General features: G+C 38.8%; 1 protein-coding gene across 1 annotated transcript in view; it reads right to left on the bottom strand.

Annotated features, from left to right (window-relative positions):
• Positions 1 to 19,240, bottom strand: part of LOC116319200 (myomegalin-like) — a 47,574-nt gene that overhangs the window by 27,222 nt on the left and 1,112 nt on the right. Inside the window, exons 2-8 of the mRNA XM_039602236.1 lie at positions 18,864 to 18,904; positions 18,714 to 18,781; positions 13,212 to 13,322; positions 5,457 to 5,533; positions 1,921 to 2,044; positions 1,677 to 1,831; positions 1,439 to 1,595 (exon numbers count right to left, since the gene is read on the bottom strand). Coding sequence (XP_039458170.1) covers positions 1,439 to 1,595; positions 1,677 to 1,831; positions 1,921 to 2,044; positions 5,457 to 5,533; positions 13,212 to 13,322; positions 18,714 to 18,781; positions 18,864 to 18,904 — 733 coding nt within the window. The remainder of the gene's footprint in view (positions 1 to 1,438; positions 1,596 to 1,676; positions 1,832 to 1,920; positions 2,045 to 5,456; positions 5,534 to 13,211; positions 13,323 to 18,713; positions 18,782 to 18,863; positions 18,905 to 19,240) is intronic.

Genomic DNA, 19,240 nt, shown 5'->3' with positions numbered 1-19,240 from the left:
ACACATTTTAATCAGCATAAATCATCAACTCAGTTAAGCTTCTAGGGGTTGTTAAGCAGTTTCATTTCCTTTGGTCTTAATGAAATTAACAATAATTGCACTAGAAGGACAAATATGAGACCCCCCAAAAAAAATGATTTTACAGGTGGAGGCCACTGACATTTGTTTTCTCTCCTCATCTTTTCTGACATTTATCACTAGTTTTGCATTGGCTAAAGTCAGTAACATAAGGCGATACCTGGACACCTCCAGGATGGAAGGTTTGCTGTGTCTCTCACCACAGTCTCAGGAGCATGCAGGAGATATACAGTTATTCTAGGAGAGCTGGACAGGGCTGTAGAAGGTCTTTAACCGATCAGCAGGACTGATATCTGCTCCTTTGTGCAAGGAGAAACGGGATGAGCACTGTCAGAGCTACAAAAAGACTTCTAGCAGGCCACTGGTGTGACTTTATCTGACCAAACAATCCTAAACAGACTTAATGAGGGTGGGCCAAGGGCCCAACGTCGTCTAGTGGCCTTGTGCCCACTCCCCAGCACCATGGACCCCCAATTACTATTTGCCATTGATGACCTTTGCTTTTCAGAGATGAGAGCAGATTCATCCTGAGCACACGTAACAGACATGAAAGGATCTGCAGAAACTATGGAGAACATTATGCTGCCTGTAACATTGAGCATAGTGTCAGATAGTGTTGGATCTGATGGTCTGGGGAGGCATATCCATGGAGGGATGCTCAGACCTCTACAGGCTAGGCAACAGCCCCTGACTGCCATTAGGTATTGATGAAATCCTTGTACCCATTGTCAGGCCCTTTGCTGGTGCAGTCAATTCCTGACGACAATTCCCTGCCTCATGTGGTGAGGGCATGCAGGCAGTCCCTGGAAGATGTAGGACTTGACTGGCCCCCACACTCACATGAGCTAAATCCAGTAGACCACCTCTGGGACATTATGCTTTGGTCCATATGACAGTGCAAGGTTGCACTTCAGACTGCCCAGGAGCTCAGTGACGCTTTGATGCAGATCTGGGTCGAGATGCCCCACAGACACCACCTGTCATCTCATTAGGAGCATGTCCTGATGTTGTCAGGCACGCATACAACCACTTGGGGGTCAAACAAACTACTGAGTAACACTTTGAGTTGTCGTAATGAAATTTAGCAAAATGTGCAAGCCTGTCACATCATTTTTTCACTTTTCCACAGTGTCTTTGAAATCAGCCCTCTGCAGGTTAATAATTTTCATTTCCATCATCTTTTCCATCATGGCATCTTTTCATTCTTTACACATTACCCAATCCAGATCATGATAGATATCTAGCATGTTTTTTCTCCCACTGAGATGTGATGTGTCTTCAAAGTGTTCCTTTAATTTCAGTAAGAAATTTAAGACCTGGCTTCAGAAGGTTTTTGATGTAAAATTTAAGTCATATGTACCTCAACATCCTTGTCCTTCTGCAGCAGAGAGTTAGATAGCTCCTGAACTTGTCCCTCCAGCTCTTCCACCCTGAGTGTGAGTGTTGTCTTCTCTCCACACAGCTCAGTGATGTGGACCTCCTTAGTGCGAAGCTCTTTAGTTAGCTCCTCTATCAACCTGAAAGCAGAAAGAGGACCAGTCAGTGACATAGAAGGATTGATTTCTTCTGATGTTCTCCAGAACTGAGTAGTTTCTTACCTGTCTTTGTTGTTAGATGGTGACAGGATATTTGGAGGCCTTTCATCCTCTGGGATTTCCTCCATCGCAGCATCTAAGGAGAGGAGGGACGCATGGGATTGTGATCCAGCCAGCGAGGCCATTCGCTCGGCCTCGCTGCGAGCCAGCTGGGCCTCCTGAAAGAAACATGCACCAAAGCAGTTAATATTTGGGAAGAATGGGCACTGAGTATCCCCAAGTGTCAGTATTACAGCAGCAGACCAACCTCCTGCAGGAGCTGAATCTTTGCCTCAAGCACCTGCTGCATGTGGTCAATTTCCTGCTGTCTCTCTTGACACCGTCTCTGTAGCTCTGCCTCATTGTGATTGGTCAGGCTCTCTGCTGTTGTGCTGAAGAAGAAAAGGACATCACAGTCTAATCACAAAATCAATCAGATAGCAGATAGCCCACTGTATGTGAGGTTTGGAATCCAATAACCAGGTCATTTGGATCTGGTCAAAATAAACTGAATAAATTGTCATAGGGTAAAATGCAGGGTACATCCAAGTCATCCCTCTCCTGCAATGGTAACACAGTCAGACAATCAAGCTTACAACATACATTATAAATGTTATCATGCAAAAACATGTGGGCCTAATAAAATATCTAATCTTACACTTTGAATTGAGTAGCAGCTTATTTAATAAGGGATTTAAAACCCCAGCAGCAGTTTACACACAGATCTAAATGTTGTCCGGGGGGTGTCATTTTTAGAGCATGATGGAGATATTAGTGAGAGCCAAGACATAATATGATGTCATAGGTTTTCTGTCTGCTACAGTGCTCATGGGATTTCCTTACCCCCTTCCACTAATAGCAGAGATTAAGTAAGCACACCACCCGTGGCGTTTATTGTCATAGAAGGGATGATCTCATAATATAAAAGGGTTGATATTTGTAGGGTTGTGCATGAAAAGCAGAATTTTATCCCGTTTATTAGTAGCCTGGACTTTCACCGTTAACTAGAGGCTTGTATCGTAAAGATTTAAATTTGCTGTACCTGCTGTTACCTGCAGATGTGTGTGATAAAATACTCACTGACACACTCAGCTGAAGGTAAACGTGCACCAAACGTGAACAATTTAAACTTTAATCTGAAATTTCTCACACACGCCCTGATTCTTTATATTTCTGTGCCAGCACATTTGGTGTGTCATGCAACGTTTGGACTCCAGCTGTGCAAGACTCTCTCTATATCACTTAGTGAGTCAACAGCGGTATCCCAGAATTCCTGCTCCCAGAATGGCACACGACGCCCTGACGCCACGAGTCCTCTTCTGGACCCTGTCTACATACATTTTTAACTTTATCCACCACATGCAGCAGCTCAGATAACTGGGATATTCTGAACCCATCTGAGCAACGTAAGTGTCTCATGGACAAGTGTCCTTTATGTCAAGTGGACATTCAGGCTGTTCAGACAGCCCACGCATCCCACTTTTATAATCTTGGTGGGTCAACAATGTAAACTATTTAAACTACCATAAAACTGTTGCAACATATGCTGTACAACCAGACAAAATAATGTTTAAAAAATACACAAGTAAGCAGAGAAGCCCAGACCTCCCTCTCCCCAGCCACCTCCTTTTCTACATGCCATAATATAAAATGTCCTACTGACAGCATAATGTTTGAAAAAGAAATATGTCAGCATGATAATAAAAAAATTCTACTGCAGCAAATTAAAGAAATCTGTCAGCGTGGCTCTGAGAAAAAGAATGCACACGCTGCAGAACTCCAGATTCCTTATTTATTGCATCGAGTGCACCTGTTCTTCATCAGACAATGAAACACCAAACAGCACCCTCGTAAATCACCTGTGAATGGTCACATGACCAATTACATCCAATCAAAAATCAGTTCTTATTTAGGACAAACAATACTATTGTTGGTGTTTCATGTCTGATGAAGAGCAGGTGTGCTCGAAAAGCTGCTCCATGCAATAAATTAGTACTCTGGAGTTCTGCACTCTGTTTTTCCTTTGTCCCATCTTTTGGGCTCTGCACCTGCCCCATAGGATGAGGAGGATGTGCATGGTTTTTTGTTCTCTCTAAGAAATAAATGTGTAAAGTTACAGGGAAAAGTTCAGGAAGCTCATTCCCCAGAATGTCCTCTAATTATAAAACAAAATGCTTTTGTTAATTCACAGAAAATGCCCTATTTTTTTCCTACTGTCTGACCCATAGTAAAAACATTAAAATCCTATAGTAGATACTGAAAAAACAGGAACTTTTCTCCCATTGAACTGTTCATCTGATCCTTAATTACTATGTATAAAAGGCCATTTGAGAAATCTTTACCAAGAGCAAAACCTATTAAAGTGTAGTCAAAATTCCAAAATTTATGCTTTCTTTCACACTGGATTTGTCAGGTGCTGGGTCTGTGACCCAGCGTTTTGTGCTATTTTGTATTGTTGATTTGTTATGTTAATATTCATGTGCTATTCTTAAGTTGAAGTAGAGTTAAGTTCTAGTATTATTACTGGTTTGTCTTGGTTGAGTTTTAGTCTGGTTTATGTTTTTTCTATTCTTCCTCGTCTATGTAGCTTCCCCTTGTGTCTCTCTCCTCTGTGTCCCTCTCCCTCTCTCGCTCCCTCTGTCTCTTGTGTCAGGCTTGCGTGTCCCAATTCATGTCTCTCCATGCTTCCTGTTTTATTTTGAAAGTGTTGTTTCTATGTTCAGTGTGCTTAGTTTTACTTTTCCCTGTTGGGTCATGATTATTTGTGTCAGCTGTGTCTCCCCAGGTGTTTCCACTTCCCTCATTTCCCTCTTGTGTATTTAAGTCCTCTGGCTCGTTCTGTCAGTGTGTCTGTTGTCCTTTCCCGATGTCATGTTGGATCCCAGGTACCTCATGATTTTGGTCAGGTTATGTTCACAGTTTTTCTTGTCATAGTTACTCTCATACACCTGCTCAGAATCATGTTTCACGTGTCATAGTTTTGTACAGCCTAGCTTTTCCCAGTTTAGGTTTTAGTTTTAGTTTTGTTCCTGTTCATTTTTGCCTTGTTTTGTATTCATGCTTTTAGCCAAATAAAAAGCTTGTCTTTTGTTAAGATTCAGTTCCATCTCCTTCTGTGTCTGCACTTGGGTCCACTCCACTAACACAATGGCTGCTCAGCCGTGACAGGATTGGGGTCTTTGTCATGCTGATGGCCCCTTAACCCTATGTTTGACACCCATGCTTTAAACGTTACTCTTACACCACTATTTAATCTCATCATATCCCAGCAAAATCCCAACCTTCAGTTCTTTGTTTAATTCCACAGGGACACAAAATAAAGTGGTCACAAATTGAGAACACAGATTTAAAGGTTAATGATCTACACTTAGGCTTACTCTGTGTGTGTGTGTGTGTGTGTGTGTGTGTGTGTCTACCAGCAGCTGCATGGCATATGAGCTTTTAGTCATATGAAGTGTTACCATAGTTAAGACAGGACCATGTAGAGCATTACAGTTAATATCCAGCAAGAACACACTCCAAACGAAAAACACCACCTCATGAAAGCCAAATCAGAAAAGAAAGTTAACCAAGTGCTGTGGTAACGTGTACATCAGTGAACTTATCAAAGAACAGACCACAGAAGAAGAAATGCAATATAGATTATCAATAATCACAGAACATGTCTGAACAATATTTCAGTTAGATTGTTATTGATCTTTAGTTTCCAGTTGGCATTGCATCTGTCTAATTGTTATAATCTGTTACTAGTATTTACCTTATTGTACATTAACAACTAATTCTGATGAATATTTGTGGACTTACAGGGCTTTGTCCAAAAGGTCCTGTTTCTCCTGAAGCTCCTGCTTCAAGCTCTCTACTTCCACCTTCAGCTCGATGTTCTGCAACAGATGAAGAGCATTGAGATAATCAGTTAACACATCGTGTTATCTTACAACAAGCTCATTCCTCGGTGCACCATCTCCTCCGCCTTCTCTTAAAAATAAAACGTGTGAGGCATAAAGAATAAAAACTAAATAATGTGAAATCTTTCATCAGTAATAAAAAATTGAATTGAAGCTTCATTATTGTTAATCTACTAATACAATGAATGAATAAATAAACCCTTCTCATGTGGCCTCAATTGCCGTAACCGTGATACCTACAGCAAAACATGTGACATTTTTTAGATTCTTATTTACGGCATGGTGAAAACAAAAAACAGTTGTGGTTCCTTGACTAATATTCACCCTGTTATTGCTTCTAAGCCTCTTCAACTGTCTTTAGTCTGTAAAATTATGTTTATTACCCAAGCTTGCTAGCTTTAGCACACTCTGTTCCAAATATGGTAACTTTAGGATCCAAAGAAAATGGCTAGAGCCAAAATGCAAAACTTTATGAGTTCACAAACCACAGGTGGTTAGGCAATACATATGGCTCATCCTTTTGTGCAGAATGGGTATATATATCTGATAAAATGTGGAAAAGCTTTTAAGTTTTCATCACTCTCTCTGCGTTTGATTTGCTGTTTGTGTAAATCTCTGTCACATATTTAGCACTCATTTGTCTTGGTCCTTGTTCAGTGTCCTTAACCATTACATCTCCCTGTCAGGCTGTAATTGCCCCGTCCCTGCTGAGTGAATCAAGGCTTCTTGGGTGTTGTGCGGAGCATCTGACCGAGCTGTCACGGCTGGTATATTTAGAGCTGGAGAATTCAGAGCAGCTCAGATACTCGCTCGCTGTGGCCAAAAGCTGAACTCCACAGTTTGTTTACCTGCTGAGGTCCACAGGGGACATTTTAGGTGCCAATCGGAGCTCTCACAAGGAGTTAGAGGACTGACAATGTAATCGTGGGGATCGTTCTTTCCATTCTGACCTCAGCAAAGCGAGAGAGGACAGATTATCTGTCTGTCTCTGTCTGTCCGCTGCAGGCTGAAGAAATGCAGCTCTCAGTGGTCGGTACTGAGCAATTTAAATGTTCAGTTTTATTCCACCTTCCAGCATGTGTGTTGACCTTTTCCTCTTTGCTGTCAGAGAGTTCTCCTGTTAAGAGTATCCAGAAATACTCGCAAAAACAAAATCAATCACCCTGAAACTAACCAATATTCCTGAACTATGAGTGCTTAAATCCGCAGGGCTCTGCAGCTGTAGAGCTGCAAGTATTAGTTGACTATCAAATTACTGATCAAAAGAAAACTGATTGAATATCTAAAATAACAATTATTACCTCTGCCCTGGACGTCATGTGTGGGGTCATTCTGTCTGTAAACACAATAGCTTGAAAATATTTCAATGAATTGATCAAACTTTGTAGTGGTGTAGAGTCGGATCATGTTAACAATCCATGAAAATTTGGCTTACATTAAAGTCTTCAAGGTCAACTCAATGAAATGTTGGTTGAAAATTGACAAAAAGCCTTAAAAATTGACTTTGGGAAAACAGGTTTCTGAGCTGAAAAACCTTGATGAGGGTTTCCAGGCCAAAATTAAGTCAAAGTCCAATTGAATCCAGTTTTTGAAAAAACAGGTTTCTGAGCAGAAACAGTGGATGATGTAAATCACTTTTTACTGATGAGTTCATGGACCTGGACTGCAGGAAAGTGTGATGAATCACTTGTTTTGGGTCATAATTTAAATGAGCAGAACCAAATTAAGTCAATCAGTCCCCATGTATGAATCAGCAAAAAATAACAATAGAAAGAGTGGTTTTTTTAAGTTTGTTTAATTTCTATATTTCTATGTTTAAGTTTTAAAATAAAACTCTATAAAGACTGTAGATATACCTTTTAGATTTGCCATTGTTCAGCGTAATATCTTATGATAAACAACCTTTTTCAACTAATGTTACTAAGTCATGCAACAGCAGCTTTAACAAATGCAATAAATATGTGATAAATGGTTTCCATATTCCTGATGATATGAAGCCTGTCTAAAGACTCTGATAATAGCAAACATGTATTCCCGTGTGTGCATGTTTGTGTTTGTGTGTGCGTGTGCATGAGACAACAACATTTACAGGAACTGTCTCGCAAACAGCTCTATATATAGTCACCCATCACCCTGCACCTGCTACTTTGGCCTCTCCTGGCCTGACGGACCTCAGCAACACGTCCACTTTTAACTAAGGGGAGGGGGATGGCTGCACTTCGAACCTTGACAGGCTCACCACACAGAAATTGAACACACCTGTATCATGGGGAGTGATCAGCTAATAGTGATGTGCTATCACATATCATCACTCAGCTTCAGTTCTTGGAATGATTATCCTGCTCATCCTGTTATAACTGATACCAAAGATTTACATGGTTTGGTAGCATCGATAACATTAATGATACTGACAACAGCTTTTTAGATGAGTAATTTCTTTAGAAATCCATCATTTCAATGTAGATGTACAATGACAATAAAGGGCTATTCTATTGTATTCTATTCTAATTTTAAGGGTCTTTCAATAACTTCCCGAAGTTCCACACTTTTCCAAACTAAAGACTCTGGACATCTTTGTGGATTTTAAGAACATATTTGACATCGCAGTGCAAATAGCTTGATGAAAACTAGAGAAATTAATGTTTTAAAATCCAAATGTTAACATGTACCTTATAAACCCACCTACGTTTTTACAACCCAGTTTTACCACCCATGTTTAAACTGCAACATTTTACTATGAAGAATATCAGATAATTGAGGTTGATGGCAGCAGCATTTTTCAAAAAAGTTGGGACACAGACATCAAAAAGGTCTGCATTTAAAAAACAAGTGATTCTGTCATGGAAATCACTGCATAGACTCAGGAACACTTTCCAAAATCAGTGTCTGTGAACACAGTTCACCATGCCATCCACAGTGCTGGTTAAAGCTCTATCATGCAAAGAAGCCGCCACATGTCAACATGATCCAGAAATGCTCGCCTCAAGGCAGTTTATATTTTAAAGTAGAGATCCTTTAATAACACTGAGCAAACCCCAACAATCAAACGACCCCCTTTGAGCAAGCACTGGCAACAGTGGGAAGGAAAATCTCCCTTTTAACAGGAAGAAACCTTTGGCAGAACCAGGGATTGGCAGCCATCTGCTAATGGACGGAAAACTGCTCTGTTTTCCAAAAATTCTGTTTTGGAAAAATGGTCCCTCTCCTCTGGAATAAAGAAGAGAGGGACCGTCTGGCTTGGTGTCAATGCTCAATTCAAAAGCTTGCATCTTTATAAAGATTTAGATCGCATGAACTCCCATCCAAGTCTTTTTCGGGAAGGTCTTGCATATTTCAGCAAGGCAAACTGGATACCACATCTATTACAACAGCATGGCTTCAAAGGAGAAGATTCCAGGTCCTGAACTGACTTTCCTGCACAGTTGAAAAACTTTAATTTATATCAAAATCACATGTGCCATGTATTTCCTAATTCTTATTGTAATCATGACCTTGAACCGATCTGTTAAAATGTTTTAGTACAACTTTGGTAAGCCTGCTGATGGACTGTGATGGATTGTCTGCATTACGGCTGCCGTGGTGAGAGTATTCTGTTGACAGTCCCTTTCAGGTCCCAAAGTCTGGCGAAAACAAGAGTTAAAAATATTCTAAACGGTTTTCATCTTTAATTAAATCATCATTCTTGGTTCATTTAACTTTTTAAGCATAAAACAATTTTTAACATCCATTTACCATAAAATAGTAAATTTATTAAATTTAACATTTGAAGAAACAATTAAAGGACATTATTACATAGTTTACACCACAAACATTTCTCAACCATGTTAAAATGTGAGAAAGTGAAACTAATACAAGCACGTACAATTCTGCTACCACACATGTGATAAATAAAGACAGAAAACTAAAAAGCAGTGGCTTTGCAGGGTTAGAGAGTTGGACTACCTGGTATATAACTATGTACGTGGGACTAGCGACACAGCTATGTTAGTACTAACATTAGCACAGTGAAGCTGGAGGAAAGATGGCAACTTTATCACTCTGATCAAAGTTCACGTGAGCAGCTCTGTTGGTTAGGGACACAGAACAAGATTTAGTCTCAGGATAAAAAAGTGCTTTGACTGAAACTTCAGTCAGAACAGAGTGGGGCCTGATGATAATGGTTAAACTCCAGCTGATATGTCTGTACAACAGGCGGATCTTGATGACATCATCAATCATGCGCTGATGCGTATGCAGATATAGTGGAATCTAATCGTTGGATCTAGTGCTCAGGTCTTGTTTGGCTGGATTAAGCAGCCATTAATTTCTCATATCAAAGAGTCGGTGGTGATCAGAAAGGCAAGACAAACAGGGATACCACATCTATTAAGACAGCCGGCTGGCTTTTTCAAACAGAGAACAGCTGGTGCTGAACTGACTTTCCTGCAGTCCAGTTGAGAAACTAGAATCCTACATCAGACTATCACATGTGCCAGCAGTTGTTCCTACAGCATTGTAATCATGTACTTGGGACAGTTACAAGGTGCTAAGCTATTTTACAGGCTGTGATGTACAGGTGTATAGGTACCTCTGTGAGTTTTTTGCTTTGCTCAGATAAGCAGAGACTTCTCACTGTCAATCAATTGGCTCTTCAAAAATCTAATATTTAGGGTATTCTGGCTATATTTTAAACTGATCCATTCTTGGTTAGTGATTTAACTTTGATTTAAAACCTTTTTTTTTCTTTACTTTAACTACTGAAATAGTAAGGACTCAGTACCAACATTTGAAGAAACTTTTTGAAACTATATTTTACTTTATTTCTAGCCACACTTATGTTTCTCAAATAGGTTTAAAATAAAACTAAAGTAAATAAATTTAAAAGGTGTTACGATTAAAACTGATAAACAATCTGGTTAAGGGCTTATGGTGGAGATCTTCTGTCTGGAGAGATCACTATGTACCCAGGACTAACACGCCAGCCTGTACTGTATTACACAGAGATGCTTCAGAGGAAAGATGGGAACATTATCACTCTGTCATGATATTCAACACGAGCAGCTCAGGTCGGATAGCATCCACAGAACAAAGATTTAGTCTCCAAATAAAAAGTGCTTTGACTGATTAGCCTTTAGTCACACAGAGTGGGGCCTGTGAGGCACACGGATTAAACTCCAGCTGCATGTCTGTACAACACTGGATCGAGTTTACCCAATCACTGATGGTATGCAGTAATAGTGGAGGATAAGAGGACCAGTGCTCAGGTCTTGTTTGGCTGGATTAAGCAGCCATCCTTTCTCTTTTTAAAAGAGTCCATGGTTCAAGAATGTCTGAATTAGACTGTTGGGATTTTTGAAAATTGAATTTAATTTATTTGATTATTTATTTTTGCAAACAGACAACAGCTGAACTGGGTCACCTTACTGTAGGTGCACACTTTGCATGCAGAGATGGAAGCAGAGAACACATTTAGAAGCAAAGCAAAGCAGCATGTTCACAGAAACAGCATCCTCATAGAGACTCTATGAGAAAGACCATTGTTTTTAGATCTGCAACTAATTATTACTTACATCTGTGAGTTCCAAACACAAATTATTTTAATTAGAGACTTCTCATTGTCAATCAATTAATCTAGAGAAAGGATCAAATAAATTTTAATGCAATATGAGTATATTTTGTTGATCTTAAAATTAAAGAAATTATACCATTTGATTTAAATGGAGTGTCTTGTTAGATCTTTGACACTATAACTGATTAGAGCTGCAGTACCAACACTCTAACAATACTTTTCTGATACTATATTTAGAAAAATTAAATTCTAGCTAGGCCTGTCTCTTGTCTCTTAAAAAAAAAAAAAAAAAAAAAAAAAGATTAAACTAAAACTAAATGTAAATAAATTTAAAAGGTGGAGCACAATCTTTAAAACTGCACAACTGGTTATGGGTTTTTGGTGGAGGATCATCTGTCTGGATCCCTTCCTACCTTTTATATGTTAACTAGTTGTGGACTGTATCTTCTATTTTGTGCTCTCACAGTTACATTCTGTATAAAAAATGTTTTGCTTGGGACAAAAGCAACTTTAAAACCATTTCCAGAGATGGTCTCCCCTTAAAGTAGCACAGAATCTTAGCAGACTTCAATAACCTAGTCTGTGGGAGTATTATATAATGTTGGTGCTGTCGTGTTAATATTTTATTAATCAAGCCAGGGATCATGAAAATACAGCTAAAGCAATCTGAACAACATCTCTGGAAAGTGTGAAAACTATGACTCCATCCTTTTACTTTTTAATATAGTCCATATTTCAAGAATGTCTGAAGATATACTGTTGGCTGATGTTTGAAAATTTAATTTAATTTATTTGATTATTTATTTTGCTCCTATTAAAATCAGCTAAATTCTTCTGTAAATCAAACTAAGATAAAATTATGGAATTAATATTTACACAATCAATTGCAAATGTAAATCAAAATGAATCATTGAATCAATTCTATTTTGAAAAAAACTTTACTGATGCCAGTACAGTTTGCAATATTTCTTTAATCTAAATCAATCTACCCTGAACTAAATATTCTGGAAATAAACTACTCTGTTCCAAACACAAATTATTTTAATTAGTGTATACGGCATATTGTTTTGCACCACTTAGAGAGAAAGGATCAAATAAATTTGAGATGCAATATGAGCATCCAAATGAAAGGCAAATAGAAAAGAAATTAAGCATTTGAAAAAAAACATATGGAGTGTGATATGAAAAATCTTTATGTATCTCTATACTCTGATTTAAACATAAATGTCATTACAAGCAATGTAATTACAAAAATTAACTATAGATAAAATACACGTGCTCTATGATATAATGTTAAATGTGTTACTTACATAAATAAATTACAGTATAAGACAAATCCTATAAGATCTACAATGTATCCATATAAAAAATAAACCTTTACAGTATCTACAAATGCACCGTGTTTGTGAAAGAAAATAAGGTATCCAGATTCAGGTTGTCATGAAAACCGCTGTATAAAACAAGTTATTGTTAGTATTATTACTGAAACAACTAGAGTTTCAATGTCAATTTAATATCTCTTTTGATAACGTTTGTGTTACTCTTTCATTTTGAGTTGTAATAAAAAGTAATAAGGTTCAACATTTTACTTACAGCTCACACATGCAATAAATATTTTTTCATGACATAAGTCATTTAATTTTTATTATAAGCTATTTCTGACATTGTAGTTTTGTTCTACGTGTTTATTCAGCCTTGGATGTCTCCGAGTGTTTCTGTGCTGTGAATCAACCAATGGGCAGAAAACCCCAAATGCCAGTATGAAGCACCCCAGATAGGAAAAGAGAAGCCAGCCAAACCAGCCAGAAACATGTACTGCATTAAAAATACTACAAAAAGAGGTAGTTAGAGATTAGTGTTTCGCAGGGCAGCCATGTCTTATAACACGCACTTGGTAAAGTCACATCACCTCAACCAAACCTGTGTGACAGCTGGATAAACAAACAGCAAACGTGTTTCAGTAAAGCAATGGTTTATGACAGTCCCCACATGTGACTGATAAATGAATGAATTCATTTAATTAACTGTAAACATAGAATCAGCTATCACCACCAGTCAAGCAGTTTACCACTACTTTCCTAATAATTAGAGAGCTGTCCCACTCACCGTGCGGTAGACATCTTCACTGCTCTCCTCATACTTCTGCTGGATCCTCTCCTCCAGGAAGTAGATGCGGAGCTTGAGGCTGAAGTTCTCCTTCTTCAGGTCATTCAGGTGCTGTGATAAAGTACGGTAACCGTTAGACATGACTGTCAAAGCGCATCCACACTGCTTGACATGATGTCCATCATAGATCAGAAATGAATAGCTGTCCTCAACTTCTCCATGTCATGGAGAAAAGGAGTCCATTTCAAAGGACAGCAGCTCTTAAGCATGCCCTTTTGTTAGAGTCCAGGAACTGACAGACATGCCTTCCTCAAAAAAAAAAAGTATTTACAAAGTGTCATTCTTGCATCTAACAGGCCATAAGGACACAATCTACAAAATCACTCACACACACTAAATCTAACACACTCACACACACATGCACACACACACACACACGCTGAGGTTTTCAGGGGCGTTTGCAGTGCAGAGGGCTACTCTGCAGCCCGGCGGTCAGAGATGCAGCCGTGTGAGCTCCATGGTGTGTTGTGGTCTGCACAGGAAGGGGACAGGAGCTTATCTTACTGGGGGGAGACATGTCTGGAATCCCAGACTGCCACGGGAGATGGGAGGAAAGGGAGAGGAGGGGAGGAGGGAGTGAAAAAGACTCACAGTTACTTGTGATATGAAAGGAAATCTCACACCTCTGTAAAAAAAAAAAAAAAAAAAGGAGGGAGGGGTGAGACGCGAGGCGCTTTCTAATCTTTTCTTTTTGTCTGCATTGTTTTTCTGTATGGATTCAAACCACTGCCAAAATCCGCCACTGCTGAATTTGGGATATGACAATTTCTCTATGACACCTGCTTTATTTTTTAATTTATCTTTGCTGTCATATGCCATTCTGGGGTTTTTCTGAAGCTCCTTTTCTTCAAAATAGTATATAAATATCATCTTCAATATCTTACTCAGGGTACAGATTGTCTTAACCTAAACATTAACGGTGAGTTAAATAAATGTAGAAGCCAGTAGGGAAAATTAGCAGTAGCATTAGCCCTTTTAGCCACTTGCATTATTAGAAAATTTATTTTTTATTTGTTATTTATGGTTTTGCTTTAGAAATGTCAGTTTGTGGCAGAAGCAGGAGACATTTCAGATAAAGAAAGCAACAACAGAAAAATCCATTATTCTTTTCAGCACTGAAGTGCAAACAAAGTTAGCAAACAGCTAAAGCCAGTTAACAATAATTAGCTAAATAGCTCTTTCTAAAGATCTTTTAGTGAGCTACAGGAAAAGCAAATATGGGACATATGGCTGACTGGAAGCAACATATATGAGTATATGTCGAGGCTAATGTTGTTTTGCATCTTTTGGAAGCTTGCTGTCATTTTTTCCCCCTCTTACACTAATAATGATGTTTAAGATGGATTAGCCCACCCTGATTTTACCATAGCCTGTGATAGCTACACAGTTAGCTCTGGGAATGAAGTTGAGAGAGGCTGGTGGGAGTGAAACAGGCAGGTGAGTGGAAAGAAGTTAGAAGAAATAGGAAACCTGGGAGCAGTGAGCCACAGTGCTATTAATAGGGAGCTGTCCTCAATCTCACTGTGGAGAATCCCTGAATGTCCCTCAGAGAAACAAGCAAACTGAAAGAATTGAACTCAAGAGTGAAAAAGGAAAGCGGGTTCTACATATCCTAACAATACAAACCTAAGCTGAAACCAAGTGTGAAAAGATTGGATAATACAGAGACACAGACAGGACAATTAGATCATTTTTAGTTCATGATGCTTTCAGTGAGTGTGTCCATTATAGTGTCAGGTTACATGCTGTTGCTAAATAATTCAGAGCAAAGATAGGCTGGGCGCCAAGCAGAGTCTCCACGTAACATCAGGGATGACATCATCTACCTCTACATTTAAACTCTGCACACAATATAGTTGCATCCTCATAAATAAACACACACACACGTGTCCACTCTTCATCAAAGAGAAATAAATAGGATTTATGGTGTGTATGTATAACTCTGCACTGTGTTGTTTGAAATGCTGTTTGGTGTAAATGTGCCGGCCACACTCTCTCAGAAATTACCTCAGCGCTCATGACTGTTTGGTCCCTGATCCCATTTTAACAGGGCTTATCAGCTCCTCCAGCAGGTTTTATTCTTATACAGTGCATGTCCAAAAACACACATTTTTAGAGACAAGCACTGAGATGTCACATACTGTGGAGGACCTGGGGATGGGTTTATGGTCTATAACAGTCTCTTTAATTGAATATAGTAGTAGAAGAATTTAGGTTGCTGATGTTATTATTGGGTACATTGCAAATGAGCGATATACCGTATTATTTGCACTGGCACCCCAAATAAAAAGTAAAAGAGAGCAAATGATTGCTCTAACATGCAGTTCAGAAACAGTCAGAAGGTTTAATGAAATAATTTGTGTTGCTGGACATGAATTTTCTCCCATTTCTTTTAAATACAGATGATTTTTGTCTGATTTTACTTTCACTGCATTGGTATCATTTCATATTTTCTGTGAGACCAGGTATACACTAACAGTTAAACATTATGGGTTCCCTGTGCTGATTTGTTATCTTCTACGTCAAGACTTTGCAGTAGCATGCATATGGAGGGATGTACTGTGCTGTGGAAAACTATTTGTCCCCTTTCTGCTTTCATAGTTTTTGGCATATTTGTCACACTTAAATGTTTCAGATCATCAAACAAATTTCAGTATTAGACAAGGATATCCTGAATAAATACAAAATACATTTTTTTAATTAAGCTATCCAAACGTACCCTAGGTATCCTATCCAAAAGTAATCGCCCCCTAACCCTAATAAACTAGTTGCAACAAAAATTGCAATAAAGCATTTGTGGTACCTGACAATGAGTCTCTCACAATACTGTGGAGGAATTTTAGCCCCACTCATACTTGCAGAATTCTTTTAATTCAGCCACAATGGAGGCTTTTCCAGCTTGAACAGTCTGTTTAATGTCATGCCAAAGCATCTCAATCGTCCAGACTTTTACTAGGTCCCTTCAAAACCTTCGTTTGATTATTTCTAGTCCATTCAGAGTTGGACTGGCTGGTGTGTTGCACATCATTGTCCTGCTGCATAACCCAAGTGTGCTTGAGCTTCAGGGCATGAACTGATGGCCCATACAGTCTCCTTTAGGATTTTCTGGTAGAGAGACGATTCATAGTTACATCTATTACAGCAAATCATCCAAGTCCTGACGCAGCAAAGCAGCCCCCGACCATCACACTACTACAACCATGTTTGAACGCTGGGATAATTTTCTTTTTATGAAATGCTGTTTAGTTTGATGCAGCTTTAATGGGACTCAAACCTTCCAAAAAGTTCAACTTTTGTCTCATCAGTCCAAAGAATATTTTCCCAAAAGTCTTGGGGATCATCAAGATGATTTCTGATGTTGACGTGCTCTTGGAGTAATTTTGGTAGGCCGACTATTCCTGGGAAGATGGACAATATCTCTCACTGTAGTTCAGCGGAGTCCCAAAGCTTTACAAATGGTTTTGTAACCCTTTCCACACCGATAGATGTCAGTGACTTTGTTTCTCAGCTGTTTTGTTAGATCATGGTGTGATTTGCTGCTTTTTGAGATCTTTTAACCTACTAAACTTTGTCAGACATTTTAAATTTAACTGATGTTTCAATTCAACAGGTCTGACAGTAATGTGGCCTGGATGGGTTCTTTTTGGTTTCAGATTGTCTTTTTGAAAAAAAATTAAATCCCTGTAGGAACGCAAGCAAGGCAAAACTGTCCATCTATCTCATTAAAAAGGGTGCGATTTTTTTGTGCTTGTGTAAGGTGACAGAAAAACATATACTACAAATCACCCCTTCTTTAGTATCAGTTTTCACTTTAGTAATGCATCGGGAAATCACATATGAATATTATAGCATTATAGCAAAAATAAATGTACAATTAGGGCCATAATTATTTGGAAAAGAAACATGTTTTGAAGTTTTACCTCTGTACCCCACCACAGTGCTTTTTAAATCAATTTTAAATCAATATGTAACAACTCTTTAGGAAATGCTAACATTTTTATACACAACTGCCCATTTTCAGAGGATCAAAACTAATTGGACACTTGACTCACAAGCAGTTTCATGGCCACTTCCCTTGTTATTTCATGACAAATGAATGGAACTTAATATCTGAAATTGATTCAGAGCTGAAATTGTATATTATAGCTTTTCACTGTCATTTTAAATATGAAGCCCTAAAGGACATCAGATTAGACTAAACACCAAAATAAACCTCTCAGAGAAACAGTGAAAAAACATTAGGTGTGACCAAATCATCAATCTGGTATATTTTTAAAAAGAAGGAAAACACTGACCAGCTTCACAGCATCTAACTGAGTCAAACACTCTATGTATTTAATTTTTAAGGTCTACAATCAAGAGACGTCTCCATGAATGTAAATACAGCGAGTTTACAACCACTGACTCCATCTAGAAGCAGCATGATGAATTGTGAAGTGTACGGGGCTGTACCTCTGCTCAGATTTAGACAAATGCTGCAACACTGATCAAACAGTGCTTCGTAGTTCAAAAGGATAAAAGCAACACAGATTCTCAAGGCACAGAAATGGGATATTCATCAATGGACAAGCCAGTGACCTGATCTCAATTGTACAGAGCATGCTTTTATAGCTATTCAGTACAAGCTGAAGGCAGAAAGACCCGAAAGCAAGCAGCAACTGACAGTGGCAGTGGTAAAGATCCAGCAGAGCATCTCCAGGGAAGAAATACAACATATGGTGATGTCCATGGGTTTTAGACTTCAGACAGTCATTGACTGCATCCAAGTATTAAAAACAATCCATATCTATTTTCTTCTGCTTCACCATGTCAGTACAGAGGGAAAAGTACAAAAATTGCAGTTTATGGACCTAACAGTGTAGGCAAGGGAACATTCATTTGCAAATAACATTTTATTTGCAGTGTCTTTTTTTTTTATCTGCAGAAAACATTAAAATGCTAATTATGACTTTGGCTTGGAGTTTGTCACAGTGATATTCTGAGTGCTCTGAACAGCACCCTGCCAGACATTAAAAGGAATACTTAATATACTCTCTTCTAATGTGACTGCTACAATGCCCAGCAATAGTGCAGCAGACACTGGAAACCTAAAGTGGGCCATGCAGTAGCCAGAGGCAGATTTTTAAAATACCAGGAGAGTTCTGGGTGTTTTCCATCCACATTTCTCCACTCGCAGGTGCTCTCCTTTTCAGTACGGTATTTTTAAAACATGCTCTCCAGATGATTGGAATATGTGCGCGAATTCCTGGGTTAGACTATCCTCATTTCCTCAATACGGATCTCTGACTTTATCTTTTTTTTCCTGTGAGTCCATGAAGCCACTAGATGGCAGCATGAAGCATGTATTCATCTGGCACATAATTCATTCAAATGCAGCATCATGGGGATGGAGAAGTGTCCGTCACATCAAACTCCATGATATGTAAAAATAAAACCTCTCACCTGTTCGAACTGCTTGAGCGTGTGAAGCTGGAGAGGGGGAGAGTTGTCTGTTTCATCACTGCACAAATCTAAACAAGAGGAAAAGGTGCATTCAAAAAAACTGAAAACTCATGGAAATATTAAGTTATGTGGAGGGGGGGGGATACACACCTGTCATGTGACCTGTGATCTTAGATGGAGGATCTTGAGTACTGTGAAAGAAATGGCCAAAAAAAAAGCAAAGTCAGCATTGAATGAATATAAACAGACAAGACAAGAGTGAAAACCTACACAAGTAGATCCATTCCAACATCACACAAAACAGTCTCTCTGTTTTACTGCGTGCCCTTAAAAACAAAGAGCTCTTCCTGAAATTTAAAAGCCACTAAAAGCCCTTTCAGTATAACAGCATGATGTCATTTGCACCTCTGTATTAGAGTCTCAGCAGGGGAGAGAAGAGATAAGAGAGGAGCCACGGGGTCAGAGTTCAACTGAGCTTCAACGGAGGGGGTGTTTGCCTTTACAGTCACCCCTAATCAGGTTAGAAA

Source organism: Oreochromis aureus, linkage group 18, assembly GCF_013358895.1.
Source record: "Oreochromis aureus strain Israel breed Guangdong linkage group 18, ZZ_aureus, whole genome shotgun sequence".
NCBI lineage: Eukaryota > Metazoa > Chordata > Actinopteri > Cichliformes > Cichlidae > Oreochromis > Oreochromis aureus.
The sequence above is the reverse complement of the archived record's forward strand: the minus strand, read 5'-3'. Positions and strand labels throughout refer to the sequence as shown.